The 26,245-nt window shown below is 39.0% G+C and overlaps 1 protein-coding gene across 3 annotated transcripts; it reads left to right on the top strand.

The window, feature by feature from the left end:
- The first annotated feature begins 3 nt into the window (after window positions 1–3).
- MYBL1 (MYB proto-oncogene like 1) lies at window positions 4–26,245 on the top strand. Of its 3 annotated transcripts, XM_063129858.1 has the most exons (16): window positions 4–23; window positions 8,541–8,646; window positions 8,731–8,802; window positions 9,027–9,119; window positions 10,608–10,828; window positions 12,351–12,528; window positions 13,056–13,130; window positions 15,446–15,547; window positions 18,044–18,274; window positions 18,635–18,985; window positions 21,771–21,916; window positions 22,191–22,305; window positions 23,269–23,385; window positions 23,796–23,900; window positions 24,853–25,029; window positions 25,970–26,245. In XM_063129858.1, exons 1-16 carry the CDS (start codon window positions 4–6, stop codon window positions 26,096–26,098), a joined length of 2,238 nt encoding a protein of 745 aa, XP_062985928.1. In that variant the 3' UTR covers window positions 26,099–26,245. The 3 variants fall into 3 exon arrangements, with proteins under 3 accessions (XP_062985928.1, XP_062985930.1, XP_062985929.1); XM_063129860.1 differs by lacking the exon at window positions 24,853–25,029 and having other exon boundaries at window positions 15,446–15,544; XM_063129859.1 differs by lacking the exon at window positions 24,853–25,029.

The raw sequence follows: 26,245 nt of genomic DNA, 5'->3' as shown, positions 1-26,245 counted from the left end.
AGGATGGCGAAGAGGCCGCGCAGGTGAGTGGCCACGTAGAGCCTCCTGCTCCCCACTTCTTGGCATCGCCCCCCTCTGCCCGGCTCGGTCCTTGCCGGCTTCTCTTGCCGGTAGGGGAGGCTGGCCCAGCCTACCCGCCTGAACAGGGGGCTCCTGACAGCCCGCTGCCATCTCTTAGGATCCCCTTCCTTGACTCAGGAGATCTCTGCCGCTGTTCCCACGTGCTCTGACACCCAGATCCTCGGGTCCATTTACTTTCGATTCCTTACTGGTGCCTCCGTGTATATCTTTCCCATGCCAGTGCTAAGTTTTGGTGGTGGTGGGAATTGACTACAAGAGGACGTGGGTAAATTATATTAATTATCCCCTCATCTATTCGGGGATAAGCTATTCACATGATTTGTCTTCCTCCCCCAGGCTTCAGCTGTATTCCAACATTCCCATTCTTTCCTCTTTGGAAGGGTATACCGCCCTCTACTCTCCATCCAATTTTCTTGGTGTTTCTTAATTTTTGGAGCTGAATCACAAAGTACAAAAAGTCTGTCTTATTGATAATATTTGCTCTCTTATCCTGGCATTTTTAATTATTATTTTTGCTTGTACTTCACTGTCACTTTCTTTCTGTAGGCTTCTCCCTACCTTTTATTTTTTCTTTCCCGGGAGGCAACAGTGTTGGTTCATTGCACTAAAAACAACCAAAAAGAGTCTTGTGGCAGCTGAAAGAATAACAGGTTTGTTCTGGTATAATTTTCCTGGACACTATCTACTTCATCAGATACATGAAATGTTAACTTCAGAATGGCAGATTTCTCTGCATGCACATACTTGGTGGTGGTGGTGGGGATGGGTGGGAAATGCAAATTGTGTTGTCAGAGGGAATTGAAATGCATAAAGTGATGATTTCCTTAATGGTCGCCATTTACAAATCGGTTTTGGGTGATAACATGGACATCATTGCAATACTGCCAAGTTATTGCAATTGTGAGCCAATTAACATAAGTAATATGATAAAAACGCATCCCCAACAATGATTTTTGAATGGCAGTCATTAAGGTAATCATCAGTGTCTGTACTACTTTGCATTTTTATTCACTCTGACAACACATTTTACATTTCACACACACACTTATGTGTATGTGTATAAATCTGCCTATTTGAGGTAAACACTTCATGCATCTCAGGAAGTGGACAGTGCCCATGACAGCTTATGCCAAAATACATTTCCTAGTCTTAAAGGTGCCAAAAGACTCTTAGGTGTTTTTTTAATTCCTATGGAGGGGTGTGTGTGTGTGTGTGTGTGTGTGTGAATAGTGGTTCGTTTATACAGTTGTTATTAAATTAGCTTTGCCATTATATTTTCTTGGTTGGATGGTAGGACTGAAATAAACTAAATATTGCTTGTTGTGGGAGGGAGATTGCAATAGGGAAAGAAAACAATATTGTTGAAAATAAACCAAGCACTCAGGTGTATATATAGAGAGGGGGTTGGATCCAGATTTACCCTGAATCAACTGTGCTGGTGGAAATTGACATTCTTGTCCTTTCCAGAACAGCCCTCTGAAAATGCCACACATGGTTTACACGTAATAACAACCCAGAGTACAGGTTGAATTATGGGTTGTTGTTGAATCGTGTGTTGTCATTACGTTATGAACCCTGCACTATAGTTTAATTCTGGGTTGTTAACCTTGGAAAAAGCAGAATTCACAATCCAACAACAAACCATGGGTTCTCTTCCTAGGTTGTTTGTAGTTAACGACTCATAGTAAAAACATAGTGGAGGGTTTGCACGTAATGACAACTTACAGATCAACAACAGCTCACGATTCAATGACCAACTCATTCTCAACTTATACTGTTACTTGTGAACCAGGCCACATGGTGTGTTCTATCAATACATGGGTTGTTTGTTTCCTCCCCTTGTTCGCCACTTCCTCCTTGTATCCCAAATGCCTTTGCAGAGCCGTAGTACTGGTATGTAGAGCGCCTGGTTTGTTGTTGTTTTTATCATTTTTGCCTGCCACTTCGGTAGCCTAGCAAAACAACCCACAACAACCCTCAGTTCTGGATTCACGTGTAACAGCAACCCAAGATTTAAACAACTGGAAATTCACAACCCAGCAACAAACCATGGGTTCACTTATTGGGTTGTTTGTGGTTAATAAGCAATTGTTTATTAGCGTGCCAGGGTTCACACAACATGACAAGCCTGAATTGAACAACCCATGGGTTAAAAAAACCATGGGTTAGTGTTATGTGCAAACCAGGTCAGAGAGTCATCAGATCCCACTGAATGGGATAAGCTGTGATGGTGGGGAGAGGGAAATCTTCCAGAATCAACTGGAGCGAACTTCTACAAGCAAAGCCCTTCATCTTCTCAAAGAATGCATCTCTTGGATCCATTCCAGCTAGTTAGTGGTTTATTAATAATATTAAATTTTGTGCAAATGTTTCCATATTTTTAAAACAAACTGTTCAAAAATCTATGTATTGTGTGATTGTAGCAAAAGCATATAGACCTCAAAAGTTAACCTTTGAATGACTGTCTGTTAGCTACCGAGCCACATACAAGGTTATGTTGTTATCCTAAAAAAGCCCTAACCAACCTGTGACCAGCATACCTAGTAGACCACCTTCCCTTAAATAGACCCAGGCAATATTTACAATCTTCAGAGAAGGTCTTGCTGGCCATTCTGAAACAAACGGAATATTGCCATGAAGAACCTCGACGGCGGACCTTCTCTGTAGCATCATCCACCCTCTGGAAAAACCCTCCCTAGTGTGGCTAGGGAAGCAGAAAATGTAACATCCTTTAAATGCCTCCTGAAAACATATCTTTTTACCCAGGATTTTCCTGGACTATAACTTATCTGATTTTATATAGCATTTTTAAAGTTTTAAATTTATTCAGATACTTGTTGTAATTTATGGTTTTAATTGTGCACTGCCCAGAGAGCCCCGGCAATTGGGCAGTATAAAAATGTAATAAAATAAATAAAAAAGCAATTCCTTTCTTGGAATTTTGTTAGCTGATGCAAAGTTGGGCAACCTGAAAACTTTTCTGGAATTACTGGTGTAGCAGTGTATAGGTAACAATGGGTCTTACAAAAATAGTTTGGGTACTCATTGAAGTGTGGTGTTGGCTTTGGCAGTGGTAGAATATTTTTTGCTGTCACATTAGGTCAATAGTAACAGCTGACTACTACAACTATTTTTGTATTTGTGTTTTGTCATGATTGAAACTGGATAAACTTTTAAAATTTGTGAACTTAGTTTGAATTAGCAATATGTAGTTTTATAACTCCTATGAACAAGTATTTGGGAATAATGCCCTTTTGAAAACAGCAGGACATATGGATAGGTGGTAGGTCTAATGTTAATGGCATTTTGAATGTGAACATGGTTATTGTGTAATATGAGTGACTGGTTTGGTTGAAATGTAGTGTGAAACCATAGTTTATCTAAGCTATGGTTTGTTTTACCATCCAACCAGAGGGTGGGTTCACATGATCATGGAAGGAAAATAAGCCATGGTGACTTAGTTTCCCTTCCAGTGTGCAGACTAATTAGCATAATTTTCTGATTATGATAATTTTCTGATTATGATTTTCTGATAATTTTCTGAGTTCACATGTCATGACAATCCATGCCTAGCAAAGGTAATTAGGCGGTTCGCAATCGGCACGTTGGGGGAGGGAAAATAATCACCATGGCTTATTTTTCCTGCGTGATTATGCAAACTCATTCACTGTCTGCCTGTCAGCCATTGTTTGTTAAGGAGCTGCCAAACCAGGATTTGAAACCACAGCTTGAATCTTGTTTACAAACTGCAGTTTGTATTTAACAGAGGATTTCTGCCATGTCCAAAGTTGGAAATAGTGTGAATTTAAAAAACAGTCACTAGACAGGGGACTAATTTGAAAAAAAAAACTAGTGGAGGATGCATGTTATTTTCCAGTGAAGAGAGAGTTTTAAATATGCATGATTGATTGCTGTCTATAGTAGAGAAACAGCTGAGCTATGCCTCAAGGAGCATGGCATCTTGCTAGAAGTTAGTTGATGTGGAGACTAGCTTCATCCAAGTGTTACTGTCATACATAACACTTGGACACTGCGTTGTCCTGGAGGGACACAATCTCTGTATTCTTTACAGGGAAGTTTCTCTGGGCAGAATGGGATTCCTTCAGGATCATTTGGGGGAACATAACTTCCTTCCCTCTGTAACAAATGCCACATTGAAGGACACCAAGGGAGGTATCCCTCTGACAGACTTTATATTTCCCTCAAGACTACAACAACTCATAAACTGCTGGAATCAGTTTTCGCACAGAATCAAAGCCTAAGTTAGATGGAGGGCGTGGAACCAATAAGTTCCCTTTTACCATGATACCAATGTAACTCTTTTTCACATGTTCAGTCCTGAGCGTCTGCAGCTTTTACCCCAGTTTTTGAATTTCACACACCCATGGACAGAAATTTGTCTTCTGGACAGCATTAAAGCTACCAATGTTGCCAAACCAGCCAACTAATCCGTGAGATGTCGTATGCCAGTAATATATCTTTTTTTGCCTTTCATTCAAATAGTAGAACACTTTGATTGTCTTATATGTTGTGTGTACTGTTTGTATATAAAATAATTTCATTCTATACATTTTTAGAAAACATTTTTGAATGGCTGAAGGAAAACAGTTGAAAACTACTATTCAAAAAATGTCATTCACTAGTTTGAAAGATCTTTCTAAAATGTTTTGGGGTTTCTTATAAAAGATCAGGACATTTTTTTCTGAGAACCTGTTATTCTAGGCCTTCCCATTAGCTAATTTGGATTTCAAATGTTTCATGATGTTATTGCTCATGAGGATGGAAAGAATTTGTATAGAAAAACAATAATCCTATAGATGGTCATCTTATTGATACCTTTGCTTACATTTTTAGTTCTTTAATATGATTGACCCTGAGTTAAGTGGTGTTGTTGATTCAAAGACTATGTAGACTGAAACATTTTAGTAGTGTTAAATTTGTGATGCAAAACAGATGTTGTAAAAGAGGTGTAGTGAGAACAACTGGACTGGATTGTAAATATGTTAGCCTAGTGTATCTTTCCTGAAATCCTTGGAAGGAAGAACATGATAGAAGTGTGATAACTAAAAACTGTGATGGAAATTTTTTGTGAAATTAGTACTTTATTAGGCCAGTAGATGGCACATGTTTCCCAAGGCAGTAGATAGGTGATAAATCTGCTCTGTTTGGTTTCTTTAATGGGCTCCAAGCTGAATGCTGCAATTTGACGATTGTTTCACAAGGAGATTTCTTTTTTAGTTTGTTTTACATAGAAATTAGTTTCATGAAGAAAAGTGCATGCTATTTTTCTTTATGTATAGTTTATATCAATGGAGGAAAAAAAGACGTGTGAAACAGCCTGGTCAGTTGTTTGGTCATGTGTGTGGTTTTCATCTTGAGTCCATCCATTTCTGTCTCCATCTCTGTGTGTTTAAGTAAAATCATACACACACTTTTTTCCTGCAGCACAATGTGGACCTTATTAGTTACTGGGTGGATGTGAAATGTAATAAATAAATAAAATTACTGAAAATAATGATATTTATTTTAAACTAGCTTGAGTTGCGCAGATCATCTGCGCGCTAGTGCTTTATTGCTCAGTATCAAACTTTTGCATGGGTGCCTGGAAAAGCCAGGTACCTCCCAGCCTTTCCCACAGGACTTACTTGAGTCCTGTGCCGGTGAGCCACCCAGTTTCCTCTCTGGCATCCCCCCTCCCAGCCACATCCCCCAGCTGCTTCTCCACGCTCCCAGCTGTGTTTATATATCCTTTTGCTTAGCCACACAAAGTTCTTCTCATAGCTCAGAACCTCCAGCGTACAAAGTACTTACCATAGTTCAGAACCTCCAGCCTGCCGTAGCTCAGAATCTTTGTGCCATGCAGCGCCTTAGCGTTTTTTATATATAGATTTTATATGTAGATTGGTGTTAGGCAAGTTGAAAAACCCATATATTCAACTCAGGACCAAATTCGATATTTCTTTAATGGCGTGTTTGAATCTTGTACTTGGATTCTATACATCTTTTTCTCTACTGAAGCAGCTGAAGATCATGGTATGGGAGGAGGAGTTAGAAAAATAATAGAAAAACGCGTGGAGGAAAAAAGGTTGAACCTTCCATTCAACATCCCAGTGTAGTTCCTCTCCTCACCCTCACGTGGCGTGGCTGCTTTCTGCTTAAAAAAATGAAAAGAAACCCTGGGGAATTCAAAGAACAGGATTAAAACATGCCATTTAGGTAACAGAATCATAGAATAGTAGAGTTGGAAGGGGCCTAAAAGGCAATCGAGACCAACCCCCATTCATTGCAGGAAACTACCCTAAAGTATACTTGACAGATGGCTGTCCAGCTGCCTCTTGAATGCCTCTATTGTGGGAGAGCCTTCGACCTCCCTAGGCAATTTGTTCCATTGTTGTACTGCTCTAACAGTCAGGAAGTTTTTCCTGATGTCCAGCCAGAATCTGGCTTCCTGTAACTTGAGTCCATTATTCCATGTGCTGCACTCTGGGAGGATTGAGAAGAGATCCTGGCCCTCCTCTGTGTGACAACCTTTCAAGTATTTGAAGAGTGCTATCATGTCTCCCCTCAATCTTCTCTTCCCCAGACTAAACATGCTGAGTTCCTTCAGTCTGTCCTCAAAGGGCTTTGTTTCCAGACCCCTGGTCATCCTTGTTGCTCTCCTGAGCACACTCCAGCTTGTCTGCATCCTTCTTGAAGTGTGGTGCCCAGAACTGGATGCAATACTCAAGATGAGGCCTAACCAGGGCTGAATAGAGGGGAATCAGTGCCTTGCACGATTTGGAAGCGATACTTCCCTCCCCATCCCTTTTCCTTGTGTTTCATGTAGAATATAAGCCTGAGGGCAGGGACTGTCTTCTTTACTGAACAATTGTAGCTGCTTTGGGAGCCTTTTTAGATTAAAAATACTCTAAATAAATAATACTTCTATTAATGCAGCCCCAAATAGCATTTGCTTTTTTTGCAGCCACATCACACTGTTGGCTCATATTCAGCTTCTGATCTACAACAATTCCAAGAACCTTCTCATTTGTAGTATTGCTGAGCCAAGTATCCCCCATCTTGTAACTGTGCATTTGGTTTCTTTTTTCTTGGTGTAGAACTTGGCATTTATCCCTATTAAATTTCATTCTGTTGTTTTCAGCCCAGTGCTCCAGCCTATCAAGAACACTTTGACGGTTGTGTCTGTCTTCTGGGGTATTAGCTATCCCACCCAATTTTGTATCATCTGCAAATCTGATAAGCATTCCCTGCACCTCCTCATCCAAGTTATTAATAAAAATATTGAAGAGCACTGGGCCCAGGACTGAGCCCTGTGGTACCCCACTCGTTACCTCCCCCCAGTTTGAGAAGGTACCATTGATAAGCACTCTTTGAATCTGATTCTGTAGCCAACTGTAAATCCACCTAATAGTTGTTCCATCTAGCCTACTTTTAGCTATTTTGTTAATCAGAATAACATGGGGCACTTGGTCAAAAGCTTTGCTGAAGTCAAGATATATTATATCCACAGCATTCCCACAGTCCACAAGGGAGGTTACCCCATCAAAAAATGAGATTAGATTAGTCTGACCGGATTTGTTCTTGACAAATCCATGCTGGCTTCTAGTAATCACTGCATTGTTTTAAAGGTGCTTACAGATTGACTTCTTTATAATCTGCTCCAAAAATTTTCCCAGGGATGGATGTCAGACTGACTAGTCTGTAGTTCCCATGTTCCTCCTTTTTACCCTTTTTGAAGATAGGGACAACGTTAGCCCTCCTCCAGTCGTCCAGCACCTCACCCGTCTTCCAAAACATCTATAACATCTTCCTTACCCTAGATATTTCACAAATTCATAATTATATTCTCAAAAAAATTGATCTGGTTTTATTTATTTATTTATTTATTTATTTATTTATTTACAATAATTATTTATTTATTGTTTTGTATTGATTTTGTTGTTTCTCGAGTAAGTGACCTCCAATCTCTAGATGTCTCTAGCGCTTTCCCTTGAAATTTAGGTTTGGCAAGGGGACTCTTTCTGCTTCTACTTGAAGTATGAAATGAAATCATTTCTTGAGAGAAATGGGGCTTTTTGGTGTTTTAAAGTTATCCCTTGTAGTTTCAGTAGACTGCCTGAATGTTCTTCTGACATTTTTAAACAAAAAGGGGCATCTCAGGATGTGTTGGCTCCTTGCCTTTCAGTAAAACATAGTTATGTTGTTTGAACCTTACAGAACACACAAGTTGGCAATCAATACTGAAAGCCCAAACCAATGAGTCCAGCCACCTCTTGGCTGATGCGGAGCAAGTTCTTATACTTCGTTTCAATTCTATATGGCCCAATAGGCAAAGTTGTGTTTTGAGGACCAAAAACGTTGATCGTAACCCCTATCTAAAATACCGATTGTTTCTTGCGCTATTACATAAGCATATTTTCACTGTCAATGTTAACTTAATATTAGTTTGCACTTTGCAGTGAGGAAGATGATGATGACCTCCACTATCCAGATCATGACTATGAAGTACCACAACAAAAAGGGGCAAAGAAGATCTGTAATAGAGTAAAATGGACACGTGATGAGGTGAGCCTTAACCAGACCATGTTTTTTCTTTCATCTTTGGATCTAAACTTTATTGTTTATTGTCTCATGTTTATTTTTTAACAGGATGAAAAGCTGAAGAAGCTAGTTGAACAGCATGGTACAAGTGACTGGACATTTATTGCTGGTCATCTGCAAGTAAGTGGAAAGTGTTTCAGTGAGGCTTTTCTTATTTAACACACACGTGTTAGAGTCATTTGTTTACCAGCAGGTTTGAATAGACAAAGAGATAAAGCAGCTTAGGAAAAAAAAAAAACACCAGCTCAGTATGTGCATTCACATTGCATGTGTCATTCTGTCCAAATGTTGAACTGTGAACCCTAATTAGTGCATTCAAAGAATTTTTTTTAATTTTTCTGCAGAATCGTTCTGATTTTCAGTGCCAGCATCGATGGCAGAAAGTCCTAAATCCGGAACTTATAAAAGGCCCTTGGACTAAAGAAGAAGATCAAAGGGTAACTGATTTCTATTGTTCCTAAACACTAATTCTGTTACTGGGTTCAGATGTCGTGGCTTGTTGTGGGTTACTTAACCCTTAATGAGCTGTGGCACCAGCAGGCGCCACATTACATATGCAAGCTCAGGGATTGTCATGTCATGCAAACTCAGTGAATGTCAGTTATGCAATGGTGAAATAATCCTAAAACAGGCCATGGGTTATGCAAGGGTTGTTTAACCCTCTTATAGCCCATGCTTACCATATTTGGATGACACGACAACCCTTGAGCGGGGTTTATATTTTCAAAATGGTGGCTGCACACACCTTGCACAGGCTGCAGCCTCACTGTAGGTTAAACTGTCATGTCTCGTGAACAGCCTTATTGTCTTAAAGTACAGTAGAGTTAACCAAGACTGCACTGCTTTGTTTTGCCTTATGGCTGGTCCCAACACAGGATAAGGAAGGGTAAAAATGAGAAAAGGTTTTGAATGATAGATATTTGCAATCTCATTATTGTTCACTTCTGTTGTGCATCCCTGTACCATTGTCCTTAACCATGCAGAAATTTTAAACACTGCGTAAGTGTCTTATTGTTACTTTCCTCACTTAAAAAGTAGTATGTTAACCTGGTATTACAAAACTATCAAATGTTATGTGAAAGTGGCAGCATTACCAAAATAAATATTAAATTCCTTAAATAAAGACTTTCCAAACTTAATTTTATTTTATTTTGGGTAATCTTATCAGGCAAGTATTTAGGTTTGTGTTTCAAAATAACAATTTCATTTCTTTCTTGCATATTAAAGGTCTACTCATTATGTCCTGTACCGGTCATGCAATATTTGGAAAGCAATGCTGAAATCTAGCCTTGTAAAGTTTTTCTTCAAACTATGCTCTCTGTTCCATTAGCTAGTTACTGTACATATTAAGGGCACAGTCCTATTGAATCTGCCCTCGATACTCATAAGCCTCCAAACTCAGAGGCTTACGAGTATTCAAAGCAGAGTGGGACACATGTTGTGAACTCTAGTTCCACCCATCTAACTGAGGTATTAGGGAGGGCTGGGGATACAGCGTAAACCATCCCATCCCTCTGTGCCCACCAGCACACTCCCTTTCCCTTTTCTCCGAGCTTGTGTTTGCAAGCTTTTAGAAGCAACCAGTGTGGTTCTCTCTGTGCCAGCAGCATGGGGGTGGGGAGCTCAGACTACTGGGTCCGAGATCAGAGCACTGTGTCCGGCCTCAGATCCAGGAATCTGAAAAAACCTATGGCCCTCCCAGACTCCGTCTAGGGGGCATAGGATTGCTCTCTAAGAAACAATATGTCAGCATCACTCTGCACTTTAGAACCTTGGAACATGACTGTTCTTTATCACCTTTTATTTATCTCCTTAATATTATTCCTCCTCCTGCCCCCCCTGCCCCAGTACATATACCCTAAATGAATGCAGTTAGAATTCTGAGCTTCTTTAGCAACACTTTTGCTGTTCAATTTGCATTTCAGGTTATTGAACTTGTTCAAAAATATGGCCCAAAGCGCTGGTCTTTGATTGCAAAGCACTTAAAAGGAAGAATAGGGAAGCAGTGCCGAGAGAGATGGCACAATCACCTTAACCCTGAGGTAAAGAAATCTTCATGGACTGAAGAGGAGGACAGAATCATCTATGAAGCTCACAAACGTTTGGGAAATCGGTGGGCTGAAATTGCAAAGCTGCTTCCTGGAAGGTATCTTTTTAAATATATATCTATATCTATATGAATGAATGACAATGCTGTGTGTACAAAAAGCAGTCCATATACAGTCTTGATAGATTTCTGAAATTTATACCTGAATCATTGGCACCATCCCATAACATTATTTCATTGATGCAACAATCATTATATTATATATCTTAAGTGTTCACTAGTAGATATAAGCTACCGAAAGGGTAACCAAAGAGAAGGTCCCCTGGGTAACAGTTGTCAGCCTAGTTTTGGCTGTCTGTAGTAAATTCTTCCCCGAGGACCTAAGTGTGTGTGGCGGATTGTATGGGAGAAGGTAACCTGAACCCAAACCATGCAGGGCTTTAAAGGTAATAACCAACACTTTATACTTCGCCCGGAAACTAATTGGCAGCCAGTGAAGTGATTTTAGAGTTGGTTTAATATGGTCACCTCTAGATGTACCGGCGACCAACCTGGCTGCCATATTTTGAACTAGTTGAAGTTTCCAGACTAGGCACAAAGGTAGCCCTATGTACAGTGCATTGCAGAAGTTGAGCCTCAAAGTTACCAGTGCGTGCACTACTGTCTTTAGGTCTTCCACCTCTAGGAAGGGGCGCAGCTGGCATATCAGCTATATGATCAACTTCCAATGAGTTGTATACAATAGTGTGTTCTTCTAATAGAAGCAGTCAGCAGAACTGGGAGTGGGGGGTGATTTCCCTTGCTTTCTGTGCATCCTCTGGAGATTTGGGAAATTCCCAGAGCAGATTTTTGGGCAGTGGAGAGGGCTGCAGAGGGGAAGAGAGAGGGAGAAATTCCTGTTACATTAGCAAGCGTCCACTAGCGCAACATTAGATATAACCAAATGTCTTAATTTATACTGCCCATTCAGTACATATGTTTTGAAAGGTTTCAAGTAAATTAAAATAATATGCATTCCTTCTAATCGTTCGTTATGATCCAAAGAATCATGAAACTAATTTTCTGAGTCTAAAGGGGATTTAGACTTGCTTTTGATAATAGCAGCACTCCCTATGCTGCGTAGCAAACTGTCCTTGAAACAGGCAAGTTTCAGAAGCAATTTTTATATAGCTCTGGAATCTGCTATTAGAAAAGGAGAAAATTAAAAAAATTGACTCCGTTAGGAAGTCTCTGTTGGAAAGTTTCTCCTCGGATTCTCCCCACCACCACACCCCCTTTCGGGTAATATGAAAATCGTGCTGTCATAGAATTGGCACACTGTTCTTAGAGGTACTTCACTTTTTTTTAATTTGGGAAATTCTTGAAATGTAACTTTACATCTTAAAATTCATTATTTTCCTCATAGTTTTTTCCTGATTAACTTGCCTGGTTAGGTTCCCAGGTCCATGAACTATGTAACCAATATAATTTCTATATTTTGGGCACAAATACAGCTAAGGTTAAACACCTTTATGTCTCATTTATTTCAATAAGAGTTAAGCACATGATTAACTCCCATTGAAATCAGTGTGACTTTTAAGTTGCTTATCTTTGGCTGGATTGTGTCCTTTGATTTGTTTAGGACTGACAATTCAATCAAAAATCATTGGAACTCCACCATGCGAAGAAAAGTTGAACAAGAAGGATATTTGCAAGATGGAATAAAGACTGAGCGAGCCTGTTTATCAAAACTGACACATAAAACGTGTACATCTGCAGATCATCTTCATATGCAAAATCAATTTTACATACCAGTTCAGGCACATGTAAGTTCTCCAAAGGTTTTTGTGTCCATATAAAAAAAAGTGTTTATTTAAAATCAGGGGGAAATGCTGAAAGGAAAGTAGTGAGGTGGAAACCATTTCTTTTGCTGAGGGAATACTCCAGGATTTTAAAAATCTTCAGCATTGTTATCAGTTTGGACTTCTTAATTTGATAATCTGAGCATTCCTGTTTTGTCTCAAAAACTAGGTTCACACATCACAGCAACAGGAATTGCAGAGATAAGCAGTGTGCATGAGCTGCGTGCTTGTCGTTTCTGCTTTCAATTAACAATCCAGGAACTCCTGGGTTATTTTGGGGTTCCTGGGTTTTATGACATGCGAATCTGGAACTATTGATTGTTTACGGGTTAAACAACTCAGAGTTAATCGAACAATTGTTCATGGTCATTGTGATTAGTTTTTTCAAAATAAGCATGTGTAAAATTGAAAATATTTCCTGAAATTGAAAAATGTTTAAGAAATGCTTTAGAAGACAATGTGCCAAGAACATTTATGATTTTTAGATCCCAGGATACCAGTATGTGTCAACAGAAGGCAACTGCATAGACCATGTCACACCTTCTCCAAATTTCATTCAGGTAACCTCCTGGCTATTAAGTTGTATTTTAAAACTTTCTATAAGGTGAAGGAAACTCATTTTAGCCTGACAGCAGGAAAATAATTTAATTTATGGGCTCTATGCTGAAGTATTTTATTCAGGGTTGTACTCCTATAGTATACAACCCATCAGATCTGTATTCTGCATCAGTGCCATTGAAATGAGTGACAGGTTGTGCAGGATATGCCGTGGGAGTTGTGGCACTGGTTGTGGGACTAATCATGTGCCCATCTAGGCAAGCCTTTTGAAAGGAATTCTATGCAGACCTCTGCCCACGAAAGTTAATTTGGAGGATTATTTTGTTCTCACTTGGGGATAGAGGGGAGGGAGAGAGGGATTGTGTTGCCTAATAATGAATAGGTGTTGCTATAGGAATTTATACTTCTCAAGAGAAAAGATAAAGGGTATAGGGATAGGAGCCTGTTACGTTTAAGCTATATGTTGTAAAGGACAAAGTCAGGTCTTGCGTTTAGAAAATTGTAAAGCTGTGCGTTAACATAAATAGAAGCAATGGGCAGTATCTTACTGTGCCTGTGTGCCAGCTTGCGCGACAGGGATTTTGTGGCTCTACTTGGGCAGATCAATGGAACTCATAGAAGGGAGCTCTGTTGACCTGTCCTCATCTGGAAATTAGTGTTTCTGCTCATTTCCAGGATTACTTCTAGAACTACAAAATCACCATTGCACCAGCAGTCACTCTCACTAGTGCAAAAGAAACAGGGGGAGCACAGCAGTAGTATAAGATCCTACCCAATACTTATAAACCAATACTTATAAACCTTAATGTGAAGAGTCCAGTTAGTTATAGTTTACTTAAATGATATGCAAACAGAGTACAGTCTCCTGTATTGAGGCTAACATTTTGTTGTTGCTTTGTAAGCTAGAACTTTCTTTATCAGAAGCAAAATTCAAGCTAACATAAATGCTAGCTTGAACCCTCGCACAGGACAATTCATGCTTTTTATGTAACATTTAATACGGTGCCACTGGATAGAAGAATATGATACTCATTCTGATGTTTGTAATGGTTTTATAAATTAATGCACTTAATAACCCCCTTCTCGTTTACATTGGTGTACTTCCGAAGCCCTGCCGCAGGCATTGTAGTGCTTCCCTTCCTCTGTGCAGAGTGAGGCACAGACCTCTGTGTCTCTTCCTGCATGGAGAAAGGAGTTACTTGGTGCAGAGAGAGGCATGGAGCAATCACTCATGTCTTCCTTTCCATAAATGCCTTTTATCCCTGCAGAAAATAGCCAGGAGCAATCACTCCAACTTCTCTCCGCACAGAAAGGAAGGAATGGTCCGTTCTCTGTATAGGGAGACACATGGAGCGATCGCTCCAGCCTCTCTACATGGAGAAAGGACAGTCCCTCTGAAACAGCAGAGAAAGGCAGCCTTTCTCTAGCACTGGGAGAGGAAACTTTCCCCTGTGATCTCAGCAGTAGGGAAAACCTGCCTTTCTCTAGTATTGGGAGAAGGGGTGGGGCTTGGAGAAAACCTCTGCAGGCCGAATTTGGCCTATGAGCTGGAGTTTTCCCAACCCAGGTGTACAATGTTCAGGGAAATAACTGATTACTTTGTAGTTTAGTAACTATGGGTGAAAGCCAATGTCACACAAGCAGACATCTGCTCACGCAGCAGGAGTTTATCCCTCTTTCCTCTCCCTACAGACCCCCATACCCTCCAAAAATCTGCTCCAGAGCCCAACCCTCTTGAGAGATTTTGAGGGCAGCAGGAGGAAGGGGAAATCACCACCCTCCTGGTTCTGCTGAAGGAATTAGTCCTGTCAGTGAAAAACTAATTGGATTTCAAGTTAGTTTGAGGCAAAATAGTTATTCAGGTTTCGCCTACATGTCTAAACAATATTTCAAAAACATCCCAGAGACTTGGCATGCATTTTAAAAATAGTATCAAATCCTGTTTATTCTTACTGAAACTCCATAGGTTAGTTTGTAAGCCTGATGCTAAACATGTCTGTTTGGAAAGAAGACCACGCTGATTTAAATGGTACTTCCTTCCAAAGCATTCTGTCAAGATTACAGTCTTACTTTGAAATGAACATTTTTGTAGATTAGACAGCTGTGTTACTCTTTAATGAGCAAGATTTTATCAACCAAAGCTCGGTTGCCACTTTAAAAAATATTATTTCAGTTTCATTGAGTGTTCTGACAATTGCAACAACAGCAAATGTCTCACTATCCAGTCTTCTATCTTACATAAGTTAACTCTCTTAATAGCATGTCCTCTAAATAAAACTCTTTGTCTCTTGGTCTTTTGTTTCAATGTACACCTCAGCAGCCATTTGATGATGATCCTGACAAAGAGAAAAAAATAAAAGAACTTGAGCTGCTACTTATGTCAGCCGAGAATGAAATCAGGAGAAAGAGAGTCTCAGCTGTAAGAACTGCTCTTATAAATATGCATTTTTTGCTGACTATGCAGTGACGATTGTTAATGTCCTTCTGTTGTGTATAGTTTAAATGAATTAAGAACATAATGGCTTCGTATTTCTAATTTGTTCATGTGTGCGTTCTGCTTTCCTATTGTCAGTGTACAGGCATCAAAGGATCCTGGAGGGGATCCTGTTCTTCCTTGCTCAAGTGGGACAAGGGGGAGGGCGGCTATTGAGCCTGAGTTTGGATGATGTAATGAGCTACTTTAAAGTTTTCAGAAGAGAGCATTTTGTATTTGGTTCTTTCCCTACTTTTTCTTTCTCCCTTGCCAAATCAGGGAGAGCAAAGGAAAAGCTGGAGTGTCAGCAGGACGCACAAGGAGCAGCCTGCACAACAGTAGCTTCTGTGCTATCTCTGTCAGGAATGTGAATAACCTTTCTCTTCCCCTAGGGAATGTGTTTTATCCTTAGAATCCCAATACGCTTGAGCTACAGCCTACTTGCAAAGCCTGCTTGCTTCTTGAGGAAGCCTTATATACATTGTCATGCTTTCTAGTTCACCATTTAAAGTACATGTGAATCTACATGTTATTCTTGTTATATATAGAGTGATGGGTATGGAATTTTTCCAGAATGTGTGTTAGACATGGAGTGGGTAGGTTCCAAGCACCCATGACTTGACAAACAATTTAATTTTTTAAAAAATCTTGCACATAGTTGTAATTTAGAGAAAAGTCCAGAGGCCCTTATTTTCTTGAGCTATTACAACAAAATAACAAATGCAGATAATGGTTATGGTCCAGTAAGCTCTTACTTGTGCGGGACCAATGCACACGTGTGTACCAACCAGTACGGATAAGGAGGCACCTCCAAGGTATTCTGGGTCCCAACAGCTCCTACTCACAGCATGGTCTGGCTGTTATGTCTGGGTTACTTATGATTCACCAGGCTAGGTGGCTTGCTGTGAGGCTCACAGGGCTTCCCATCATTGCACTGTGGCACGATGTACAGTGGTGTGCCTGTATTCTGAGTGTGCGTGGATGCACATGGATCTCCTTATGGCTTCTTTATGAACATAGAAGCCTCCACATCCTACCCTTGGATTCAGTCATGCCCAGTGTCTGTAGAATCTCTATACTGGTCTAACTTCTTCATTCCAGTTGCTCCCCGCTCTAAGCTGCTTTTTGAAATATACAAATAAAAATCAATATTATACATTTGTGTGCAATGTATAGTAAGCTTCTTAAAAATGTAAGTGGTTGAAGACAACTGGTCCAGAACAAAACATTACATGGATTTGTAAAGCTGAAATAGTAAGATTTAAGTACTTACCTGCTTAAATCCATGTTCTTCTGTGAAACTGCCATTGTTAGACAATGAATGGTCTTGTCATTTTTGCCTCTAAATAGTTAATTTAAAAGCAAATTGTTAGTGATTGTCTCAAACTTTACAGAAAGGCTTGGTTATTGGCACACTCTTTTTCTACAACTCAAATGCCATCATGTCTTACTGCATGTGAACCTAGCAGCGAAATTGATACCACATCACCCATAAGGATTAGGAGTTAGAGTTACATTTCTTCATTATACATGAAGAAACTGGATGGACCAGTTGTCTTAATTTCCTTGCATTTTTAAAAAAAAGCTTACTAGAGATTGCACACAACTGTGTGTACAGAGCCCTGATGTCTCTTGATTTTTATTTGTATATTTTAAGGAGGAGCAACTGTAGTAAAGAAGTGGCTGGTGGGGAAAGTGTTAGTGCCCATCTCCCTGCTACTTCTCTGCTCCAAATTCAACCTTTTCAAAGCTGCTTTTCTTAAAGGTCATTTTTAAAAATGACAACGGTCATTGGGGCGCTTTTTGAATGCGAGGTGTAGTTAACCTCTTAAGATACAGGAATCTTAAGGTGCATTAGTCATCTACATAAGAAGAGCACTAGAGCATGAGAGTTATTCTCAGAGAAGTTTCATATTCTTCTAGACTCTGGAATCTTTTTGGGAGGATGTCTGGCTCTGATAAGCTATAGTCTGACTTGTCTTATATTACATGTGCATTCATCTAAAGGCATGGGTGCAGATTTTAGACTATGTGAATTAGACCCAAATTTGAGAAGACTAGATTAACATAATTAAGGAATGTGATTTGTGGTAAGGAATATTTTTATGTTAGGTAGTGTTATTTGTTCTAATTTGTACAGAGAATAGGGGAAAACATAAGAATAATTAATCTACAGCACAATCCTATGGATCTTTACTTAGAAATAAGATGTACTGTGTTAAATGGGGCTTTCTCCCAGGTAAATGTCCATGGGATTGCAGCCCTAAGCATGTAACTAACAAAATTCAGTAAGTACCATGTTAAGTTTATTTACTGAATGTTTTCTGTAGAGTATTTCCACAATTACCAATGAGCTTAATGAAGCATACCATGAAATCCTCTATAATAATTCTTATTTATGTTTAATTTCAATAAAACAGCAACACTTTTTTGTATTCTTAGCAAGTTGGAAATTTTTCTAACTGGTCTGGAAGCTTCATCATGGAAGACAGCATGTCAAATACTCTAAACAGCCTTGGGGACCAAACAAACGACTTTTATATGGATGATACGCAGGCTGCAACAGCTCAGCAAAACTCACCTACCAAATATTTGGCTGTGGAGGCAAATGCGGTGTTATCCTCTCTACAGACCATTCCTGAATTTGCAGAAACGCTAGAACTCATTGAGTCTGTAAGTTTGAATCAACATATATCTATAGCTAGTTCTATGTAACAGTAAAGAGAACTGTAATATTAACTACTATATTGGTTTTTGTTGGTGGGGTGGGGTTGAGGAGAGAAACAGTATACAATTAATAAATATATAAATTTCTGGAATCATATGAAAGAATTAAGATATTGAACTGAAATGAATAAAACATGTATTAGGACTATAGTTAAAAATGTTACCTTATATTAGAGTAATGTGTAGTCAGGCCATTGAAACCAGCAGGTCAGTTCTCTTGAAATAACTATTCCTTTAAGCAAAGAAAACAGCCTATTCCTTTAAGCAGATTCCTTTTTTGCCTTCCACCTGCCTTGGATGTTGTAGGATCCTGTAGCATGGAGTGATGTCACCAGCTTTGACCTCTCTGATGCAGCTACCTCCCCTGTCAATCAAGCTCCGGTAAAACTAATGCGGATTCAACACAATGATGGGGCTATGGAGTGCCAGTTTAATGTAAGTGTTGTACTTGATGGCAAAAAAACAAGTGATGAGGAAGAATCAACATCCCCAAGCGCAGCCAAGTTCAGCACTCCTCCGACTATTTTGCGCAAGAAGAAGAAACTCAGAGCTGGGCAGTCACCTGTCAGTGAACAGAATGACGGTTCATGTAGCAATGCGCCCAACATTCCGTTAAAACAAACACCAGTGAAAACACTACCTTTTTCTCCTTCCCAGGTAAAGGCAATTATTACAATGAATGTAATAATTAACTCATTTATTTATATTATGAATTGTTTCTTTACTGCTCATTAGCTGGAGCCTTCTAGGTGGTTCACAAAATAATAATAATAAAATACAGGAATAAAACGTAATGTAAAATCTAAAACAAATTAAAGTAGCCACAGAATAAAGTCAACGTAAAACCAACAGGTGAAGATAAAAGTAGTGCACAGATTTTAAAAGCAGTAATACAATTTTAAAATTGAGAGGACTAAAAGTTGTTTTAGTTGAACTGATTAGACAGTGCCTTTTACTAAAAACTAGTTTGATAGAAGATGATTCAACCGTTAATTCACTTGAAGCAGTTAAGGACATAAGAGCCATGCTGGATCCATCTAGTTCATCATGTTCCTCTGCAGCTAGTGTACATAGGCATATTGGCAGAAGCAAATAAACATCAGGGCTATTAGCCATTGATAGCTTTCTCCTCCAGGAATTTGTCTAATCCCTTTTTAAAGCCATCGAAATTGATGGCCAGCACTCTGTCTTGTGGTAATGAGTTTCATAGTCTAACTATGAAGAAGTACTTCCTTTTATCTGTCCCAAATCTCCCACCAATCAGCTTTATGGGATGGCCCTAGATTCTAGTATTATGAGAAGGGGGGAAATGTCTCCCTATCCTCTTTCTCCACATCATGCATAATTTTGTACATCTCTATCATATCTCCCCTCACTCGCCTTTTTTCTAAGCTAAACAGTCCCAGCTGTTGTGATCTTTCCCCACAGGAGAGTTGCTCCAGCTTCTTTATAATTTTAACTGCCCTTTTCCGCCCTTTTCCCAATTCTACAATATCCTTCTTTAGGTGCAGTGATCCAAGTGCACCATAGATTTATATAAGGGCAGTACAATATTGGCAGTTTTATTCTCAATTCCTTTCCTAACATGGAATTTGCCTTTTTCATAGCAGCCACAACAGGGTCAACATTTTCATCAAGTTGTCTGCCACAACCCAAAGATCTCTTTCTTGCTCAGTCACTGCTAGCTCAGAACTAGTCAGCTTATATGTAAAGTTGAGATTTTTGCAGCAATGTGCATCATTTTACACTTGCTTACATTGAACTGCATTTGCCATTTTGATGCCCATTCTTCCAGTTTAGAGAGATCCTTTTGGATCTCTTTGCAATCCTTTTTTGTTTTAGCTACTCTAAATAATTAGTTGTCATCGACAAACTTGGCCGCCTCACAGTTCACTCCTAGTTCCAGATCATTTATAAATAAGTTGAAAAGCATTAGTCCCAATACAGAGCCCTATGGGACCCCACTATTTACATCCTTCCATTGGGAGAATTTACAATTTTTTCCTTCTCTCTGCTTTCTGTTCTTTGATCCATAAGAGGACATTTCTTCTTATTTCATGATTGCTAAGTTTACTCGGGAGTCTTTGGTGAGGGACCTGGTCAAAAGCCTTTTGGACATCTGGTTTGCTTGTAACGGTGGTAAATTGTGGCTTAATTAACCCATGATTTGCTGTCATATGTCCCAGACAAATACTGCTGTCTCTTTCAATATGCAACCTTGGATTGGCTGAATCAGAGGTTGCTCCATGACATCTGAACCTGGACACTATGGGTTAATTGTGGGTTAATCAACCCATAGTTAACCTACAATTAGTAGGTATTCTGGCAGGCCTATCCAGTGAAATTTTAGAATGTTTTCAGGATGTTTTAATCATGTATGGTATGTTTTAATTCGTTTTAATGTATATTTTATATCATGTTTTTATACTGTTTGTTTTACACTTTGAATTGTTTTAGTTTTTGTGAACCGCCCAGGGAGCTTCGGCTATTGGGCGGTATAAAAATGGAATTAATAATAATAATAATAATAATAATAAGTAGGTTAACTTTGTTGTTTTTAACCCACAATGAATCTATAATTTCTGATTAACACCAATTGGACATTGCATATTCAAAATGGTGGCATGCAGTATCACAAACCATGGGTTAATCAACCCATGATTTGACGCCATTATGTCCAAACAGGGACAATGTTCACTGGATCATCCCTGTCCACATGTTTGTTGACACTATCTATAGATAGTTAAACAAGCCATTTTCCTCTGTATGTTGGTTGACTCTTCCCTGTCGAATACACATGTTTTGCACATTTTAACTGGAAGTAATCAGTCTTGAGTTGCTTCATGGTAGGAATAATGATTGGGTTGCAGTGCTATTGTGTAGATCAGTTTTCCCCCCACTCTCTAGTCCTGATAGTTTTAGAAAAGAGCACTGAAAATATGGGATTGACAACTCAAAGACCAGCAAAAGAGCAAGGTAGAATGGAAGAAGACAAATAAATTGTCTTTATTTGTAAAGATAATTAACAATGGAGCTTAACACATTGTTTTATTCTGGTCTGAGGATGCTGAATCATACTTGTGAATAGACATCTCAATTTACACTAAAAGAGAACAATTCATGCTACTTTGAGAATACTCTGAAGGGTTGATATGTATAGTTTTAAATGAGAAAGTGTGCAAATAATGCTCTCTAAGTGAACCATGTTACCTAGTAATGGCCTAAAAAAGCATATATGAATGTGCCTGCTTATGCATATTTTGTTGTGGGTCATGAATTTCTGTCATGGCATAAGGTGCCAAGTAAGGGTTTCTCTCACTACGGGGTTGCTCATATATGTAGCAGAGTAAAAAAATAAAATATCAGTACAATTAAGGCAGTATAATTAAGGGGGGAAATACTGCTGAACTTACATCAATTTGTGTTCTTGTTTTATATTCAGTTTTTCAACACCTGTTCTGGAAATGAGCAGTTTAACCTTGAAAATCCTGCATTTACATCAACTCCAGTTTGTGGCCAAAAAGTTCTTATTACAACTCCTTTGCATAATAAAGAAATGACACCGAAGGATCAAAAAGAAAATGCAGGGTAGGTTGATGATTTGATGTGAAATCGCTGCTAAATATGATATAACATTTTTTTGAAAAAAGAAAATCTAGATATACTAAAGAGTGAATTCCTGAATACCATAAAAAGAAAGGGATGAAGTGGATTCATTCTCCGAGAAACGTTTATCTGAAATGACTGGTTTTGACTGTCTAATTTACAATACTGAACTGCCCAGAGAGCTTTGGCTATTGGGCGGTATAGAAATGTAATAAATAAATAAATACTGTTTTAATAACTTTTGGTTCTTGAATAGTTTTAGGACACCTACTATTAGAAGATCTCTACTAGGTACAACACCAAGGACGCCTACGCCATTCAAAAATGCTTTAGCTGCTCAGGAAAAAAAATATGGTCCCCTGAAAATTGTGGTATGTAACATTTTAGCTCATATCCCTTTTATAATGTTTAGAGAGCTCATATGCCGATGGGGTGGAGGGAATACAAAACAAGTGAAAAGTGCACATCCAAATTCATTATCAGTTATTTAACAGCTAGGTTCAGTTTGCACATGCTCACGCCTTCCACCTGTTCAATGCTTCTGCTTTGCATCTGGTTTAGAAAACAACCAAGGAGTGCCCCTTTCCAGGGTTGTTCAGCATGACATGTGAATCTGGAACTATGGGTTGTGAAGGGGGAAACTATCCAGAGTTTTAACCCATGGTTTGTTGTTGGATTAAAAGTATGGATTGTTTCCCCAACAACTCAGGAGTTTCATATTTGCATGTTATGCCAAGAAACCAAGGTTCCTGGTTTGTCTTTTAAACCAGATGCAAAGGGACGAACGAGCCAATGGCCCCAAGAATCCATGGGTTATTGTTACATGTGTCCTGAGTCTGAATGACCAAGGTTGCAAAGTTATGCACGATAACATTTGATAAATTCTATTGAACTCAGAGGGACTTATTTCTGAGTAACCTGCAAAGGATTGTGCTGTAATAGTAGTAGAAGAAATCATTTTTGTTCAGCCATGAAGTATGCATAGACCATGTTAGTTTGCTTCAAACCAGTTATTCTCACTTTGTCTTCCTTGCTTTGAGAGTTGAGCTTAGAAGTTTAATGGGAATTTTCTCTACTTGTATATAAAGAAATATAGTTGTATGTGACTTTGTATAAACTGCAGTTATAACAGTCTTGGAAACAAATATTTCTGGGGAATCCTGTTGTGTCAGCCAACGCACTTGGTACTGCACTAGAAGTCCCTTAAGCTACCTCAACATAATTTACATTGGTGCTAGTATCTGATTGAATACTGCCCATAAAGACCACCAATTTTTTTAAAAAATCATCACCTCTAACTTGATGAGTTGTGTCATTTTAACTGTTTAATTTAGTCACAGCCACTTGCCTATTTGGAAGAAGATATTAGAGAGGTTTTAAAGGAGGAAACTGGAACAGATATATTCTTCAAGGAAGAGGAGGATTCGGTTTATAAAGGCTGCACGATAGAGGTACGTTACACAAGGGATGTTGGAGAAATCGGCAACCAGTTCAAATGATTTGGGATTTCTGTGAATCTGACCTGCAGATTCCCTAATGGACAGCCTTTTTTGGAGTCATGCAGATTCCATGGACTTGCAGACTGGTTTTTTCACTTGGGAGGGCAGGATTTGTACTAATGCACATTAACTAATGTGTAAGTACACACTAGTGCTAATGTCAATTAGTGCAAGTAGAATGAAATTCTGGTTTTAAAAAATCCGCTTCTGTCAGTGAGCAGACAATGGTATGAAAGACGCCTGACATCCTGCAAAAAAAAAATGGAATGGGCTTAACAAAGTCCCTACATCCCTATGTTACGCTGGATGAAATAATGGAAATAATTGCAATTTCCTTGCCTTCCTTAAAATGTTGCTCACAGAACCCTTCTGCAAAGAAAGTCAGAAAGTCATTGGTCCTGGATCCTTGGGAAAAAGAAGAGCTTGGTGCCCCGTTTTTCACAGAAGACAGTGTTTCAGATGTACAGGTGAGCACCATCATACAAAAGATGCAAATATTTCATGTAAAATTTAAACAAATACTTTTAAGTTGTAGTTATTTGGAGCCTTCACTATTGAGTAGTAATGCAACAAAGCATGACACTGGCATCTAAAAATAATACTTCCTGTAAAGATTTGTAGTGGTGAGAGGAAATGGTAGGAAGCAACAGTGATCTGTTTTTATTTATTAAATTTATATCCCTCCTTTCCACTCAGAGATATTGCTCTAGGGGGCAGCTAACTATAATAAAATAAAGATTACAACAACAACTTAAATAAAATGTAAAAAAACAAATCAATTAAAAAAACTATAAAAGAAATAAATATCAGTCATCCTGTTAAAACAGCCTCCTGTATAGACCACCTTACATGCAGAGGCCTGCTCAAATAAAAACATATTTGCCTGTGTGCAGAAAGACAACAGAGTGGAAGCCAGCCTAGTCTCCCTCAGCAGGAAATTCCAGAGCCAGGAGCATCCACCAAGAAGGCCCTGTCTTATATCCTCACCAAATGTGCCTCTAATGGCATTGGGACTGAGATACATTGTACATATTTGTGTTTTTTATATTGAAATTTATAGGCTGCTATATTAATAGGCCTTCATGGTAGTGGTACCAGAGCACTTTCATCCGACCATAAAACATATTAAAGAGGAATTAAGAGGACTATAGACCCCTTGAAGTCTTATCTAAATCTGCTTAATTCAAAGGTTACTAGTTTATAATGGTGCTAAATGTTTCTGAAGCTTACTACCAGAGGCCCTTTCTACACCTGTCATTTGGATGCAGGAATGATCCCAGGGAAAAGGGCAGGTGTAGAAACGGCCAGAGTCGCTAGGTGCAAACCAACTGTAATCCTTATTGTTATTAGCCTGTTTTAACTACGTCAATTTTTTATTCTTCAAACTAAGTTACAGGTTGTTCTTTCTTTGCAATATAGTCAGAAAATATCTATACTACATCACTCCTAATGATACCATTATTGGAAATACATGACAACAGAAGCAATATGACTCCAGAGAAACAGGATTCCTGTTCAACAAAGCCAAATGTAGTGATGAAAAAAAAGCCGAATACTTGCACTTCAAAAGCTGTCAAAACAGAAAAAACACTTCAGGTCTGTATTCAGGAAATCTTACTGTTGTGCTCTGTTCAGTTTGGCTATGTTCTCTTGCAAAGAATATTTTCTAAACCATAGACTTTTTAGTTTGTTGTATCTATATTTATGACTATGAAGGGTTCTTATCCTTGACCCAGTCTATTCCCTGCAAGACGCTAGCAATACATCCGTTCTTAGTTTGGTGTGAGGAAGCATCCAACAATGGGTTACATCTACCCCCACTGCCCAGGGAAGCATGAGCACAATATCTACCTTTCAATTTAGTCATCATCACTTGGTGCATTTGAAGAGCATGTTCCAGTCCACCAGGCACAGCATCTGCCCACACAGGATTCCTATGGGCTCAATAGAGTCCTGCCTCCACTCCTGCCTCTATGTTTGAAAGCAGAGCAAGAGTGAATGGGAGGTCTGTGCACCCCTCCCATACTCTCATCCAGCCCTCCCTTTCAGCTCCAGGGCACAAGTAAATAATGCAGGGTAGAAGTGGAAGGCTGGTTGGAGGTGTGAAACGGTGTGCACAGGCCTCCCTAATGGGCCCTTGAGCTGCCTGCACACACTTATGTGCATATGTGTAGGCAGGGGTATGAGGGAAAGCAGGGTTGTATTGAACTTTGAAAGTCTTCTGCTCATGGGTGTTGTGCCTCCAGGGTACTGGAACTCCCAAGTGTTCAGAGTATTTCACGTATATTATTAGTCATGTTTATATTGGCCTGTAAGGTAGCCAGTGCTATTTAAAATTTGTAGGTGAGGTGACAGAGAATAGGAACCTATCTTACACCTAGTGAAATCAAGAACTGTTGAATTGTTCTAGCTAAAAGTTGTTGTTGTTATTATTCTTTTAAAAAAAATATTATTAGATTGTGATGACCTTTGGTTATAATTAATTAAGCCTGATTTGACTTGCGGAAAGTAATTGTTAACTGTACCATTGTTATAGGCAAATTGTGAATGGGAAGCTGTTGTTTATGGGAAGACAGAAGATCAACTTATTATGACTGAGCAAGCAAGAAGATATCTGAGCACCTATACAGCTACTGGCAGTACTTCAAGGGCACTGATCTTGTGATTGTCTCAAAACTCACCAATCTACCTTTTTAATTTTTACTACGGACTTCATGCTGAAATGTTTTTCAGTGATGTATGTGCTGATACTTTTTTAGATTTGAGACTGCCTTATAATGGAGAACTTGTGTCTCTTTTTCAAAAATGACAA

The sequence above is a fragment of the Elgaria multicarinata genome, chromosome 7 (genome assembly GCF_023053635.1).
Source record: "Elgaria multicarinata webbii isolate HBS135686 ecotype San Diego chromosome 7, rElgMul1.1.pri, whole genome shotgun sequence".
Classification (NCBI taxonomy): Eukaryota; Metazoa; Chordata; class Lepidosauria; order Squamata; family Anguidae; genus Elgaria; species Elgaria multicarinata.
The sequence above is the reverse complement of the archived record's forward strand: the minus strand, read 5'-3'. Positions and strand labels throughout refer to the sequence as shown.

What these genes read in the sequence shown, in the direction of transcription:
- MYBL1 (XM_063129858.1), top strand. Translation starts at nt 4, where the DNA reads ATGGCGAAGAGGCCGCGCAG. An exon ending in TTATTGCTGGTCATCTGCAA is followed by an intron (nt 8,803 to 9,026) that starts GTAAGTGGAAAG and finishes ATTTTTCTGCAG; the next exon opens with AATCGTTCTGATTTTCAGTG. An exon ending in GATCAAAAAGAAAATGCAGG is followed by an intron (nt 21,917 to 22,190) that starts GTAGGTTGATGA and finishes GTTCTTGAATAG; the next exon opens with TTTTAGGACACCTACTATTA.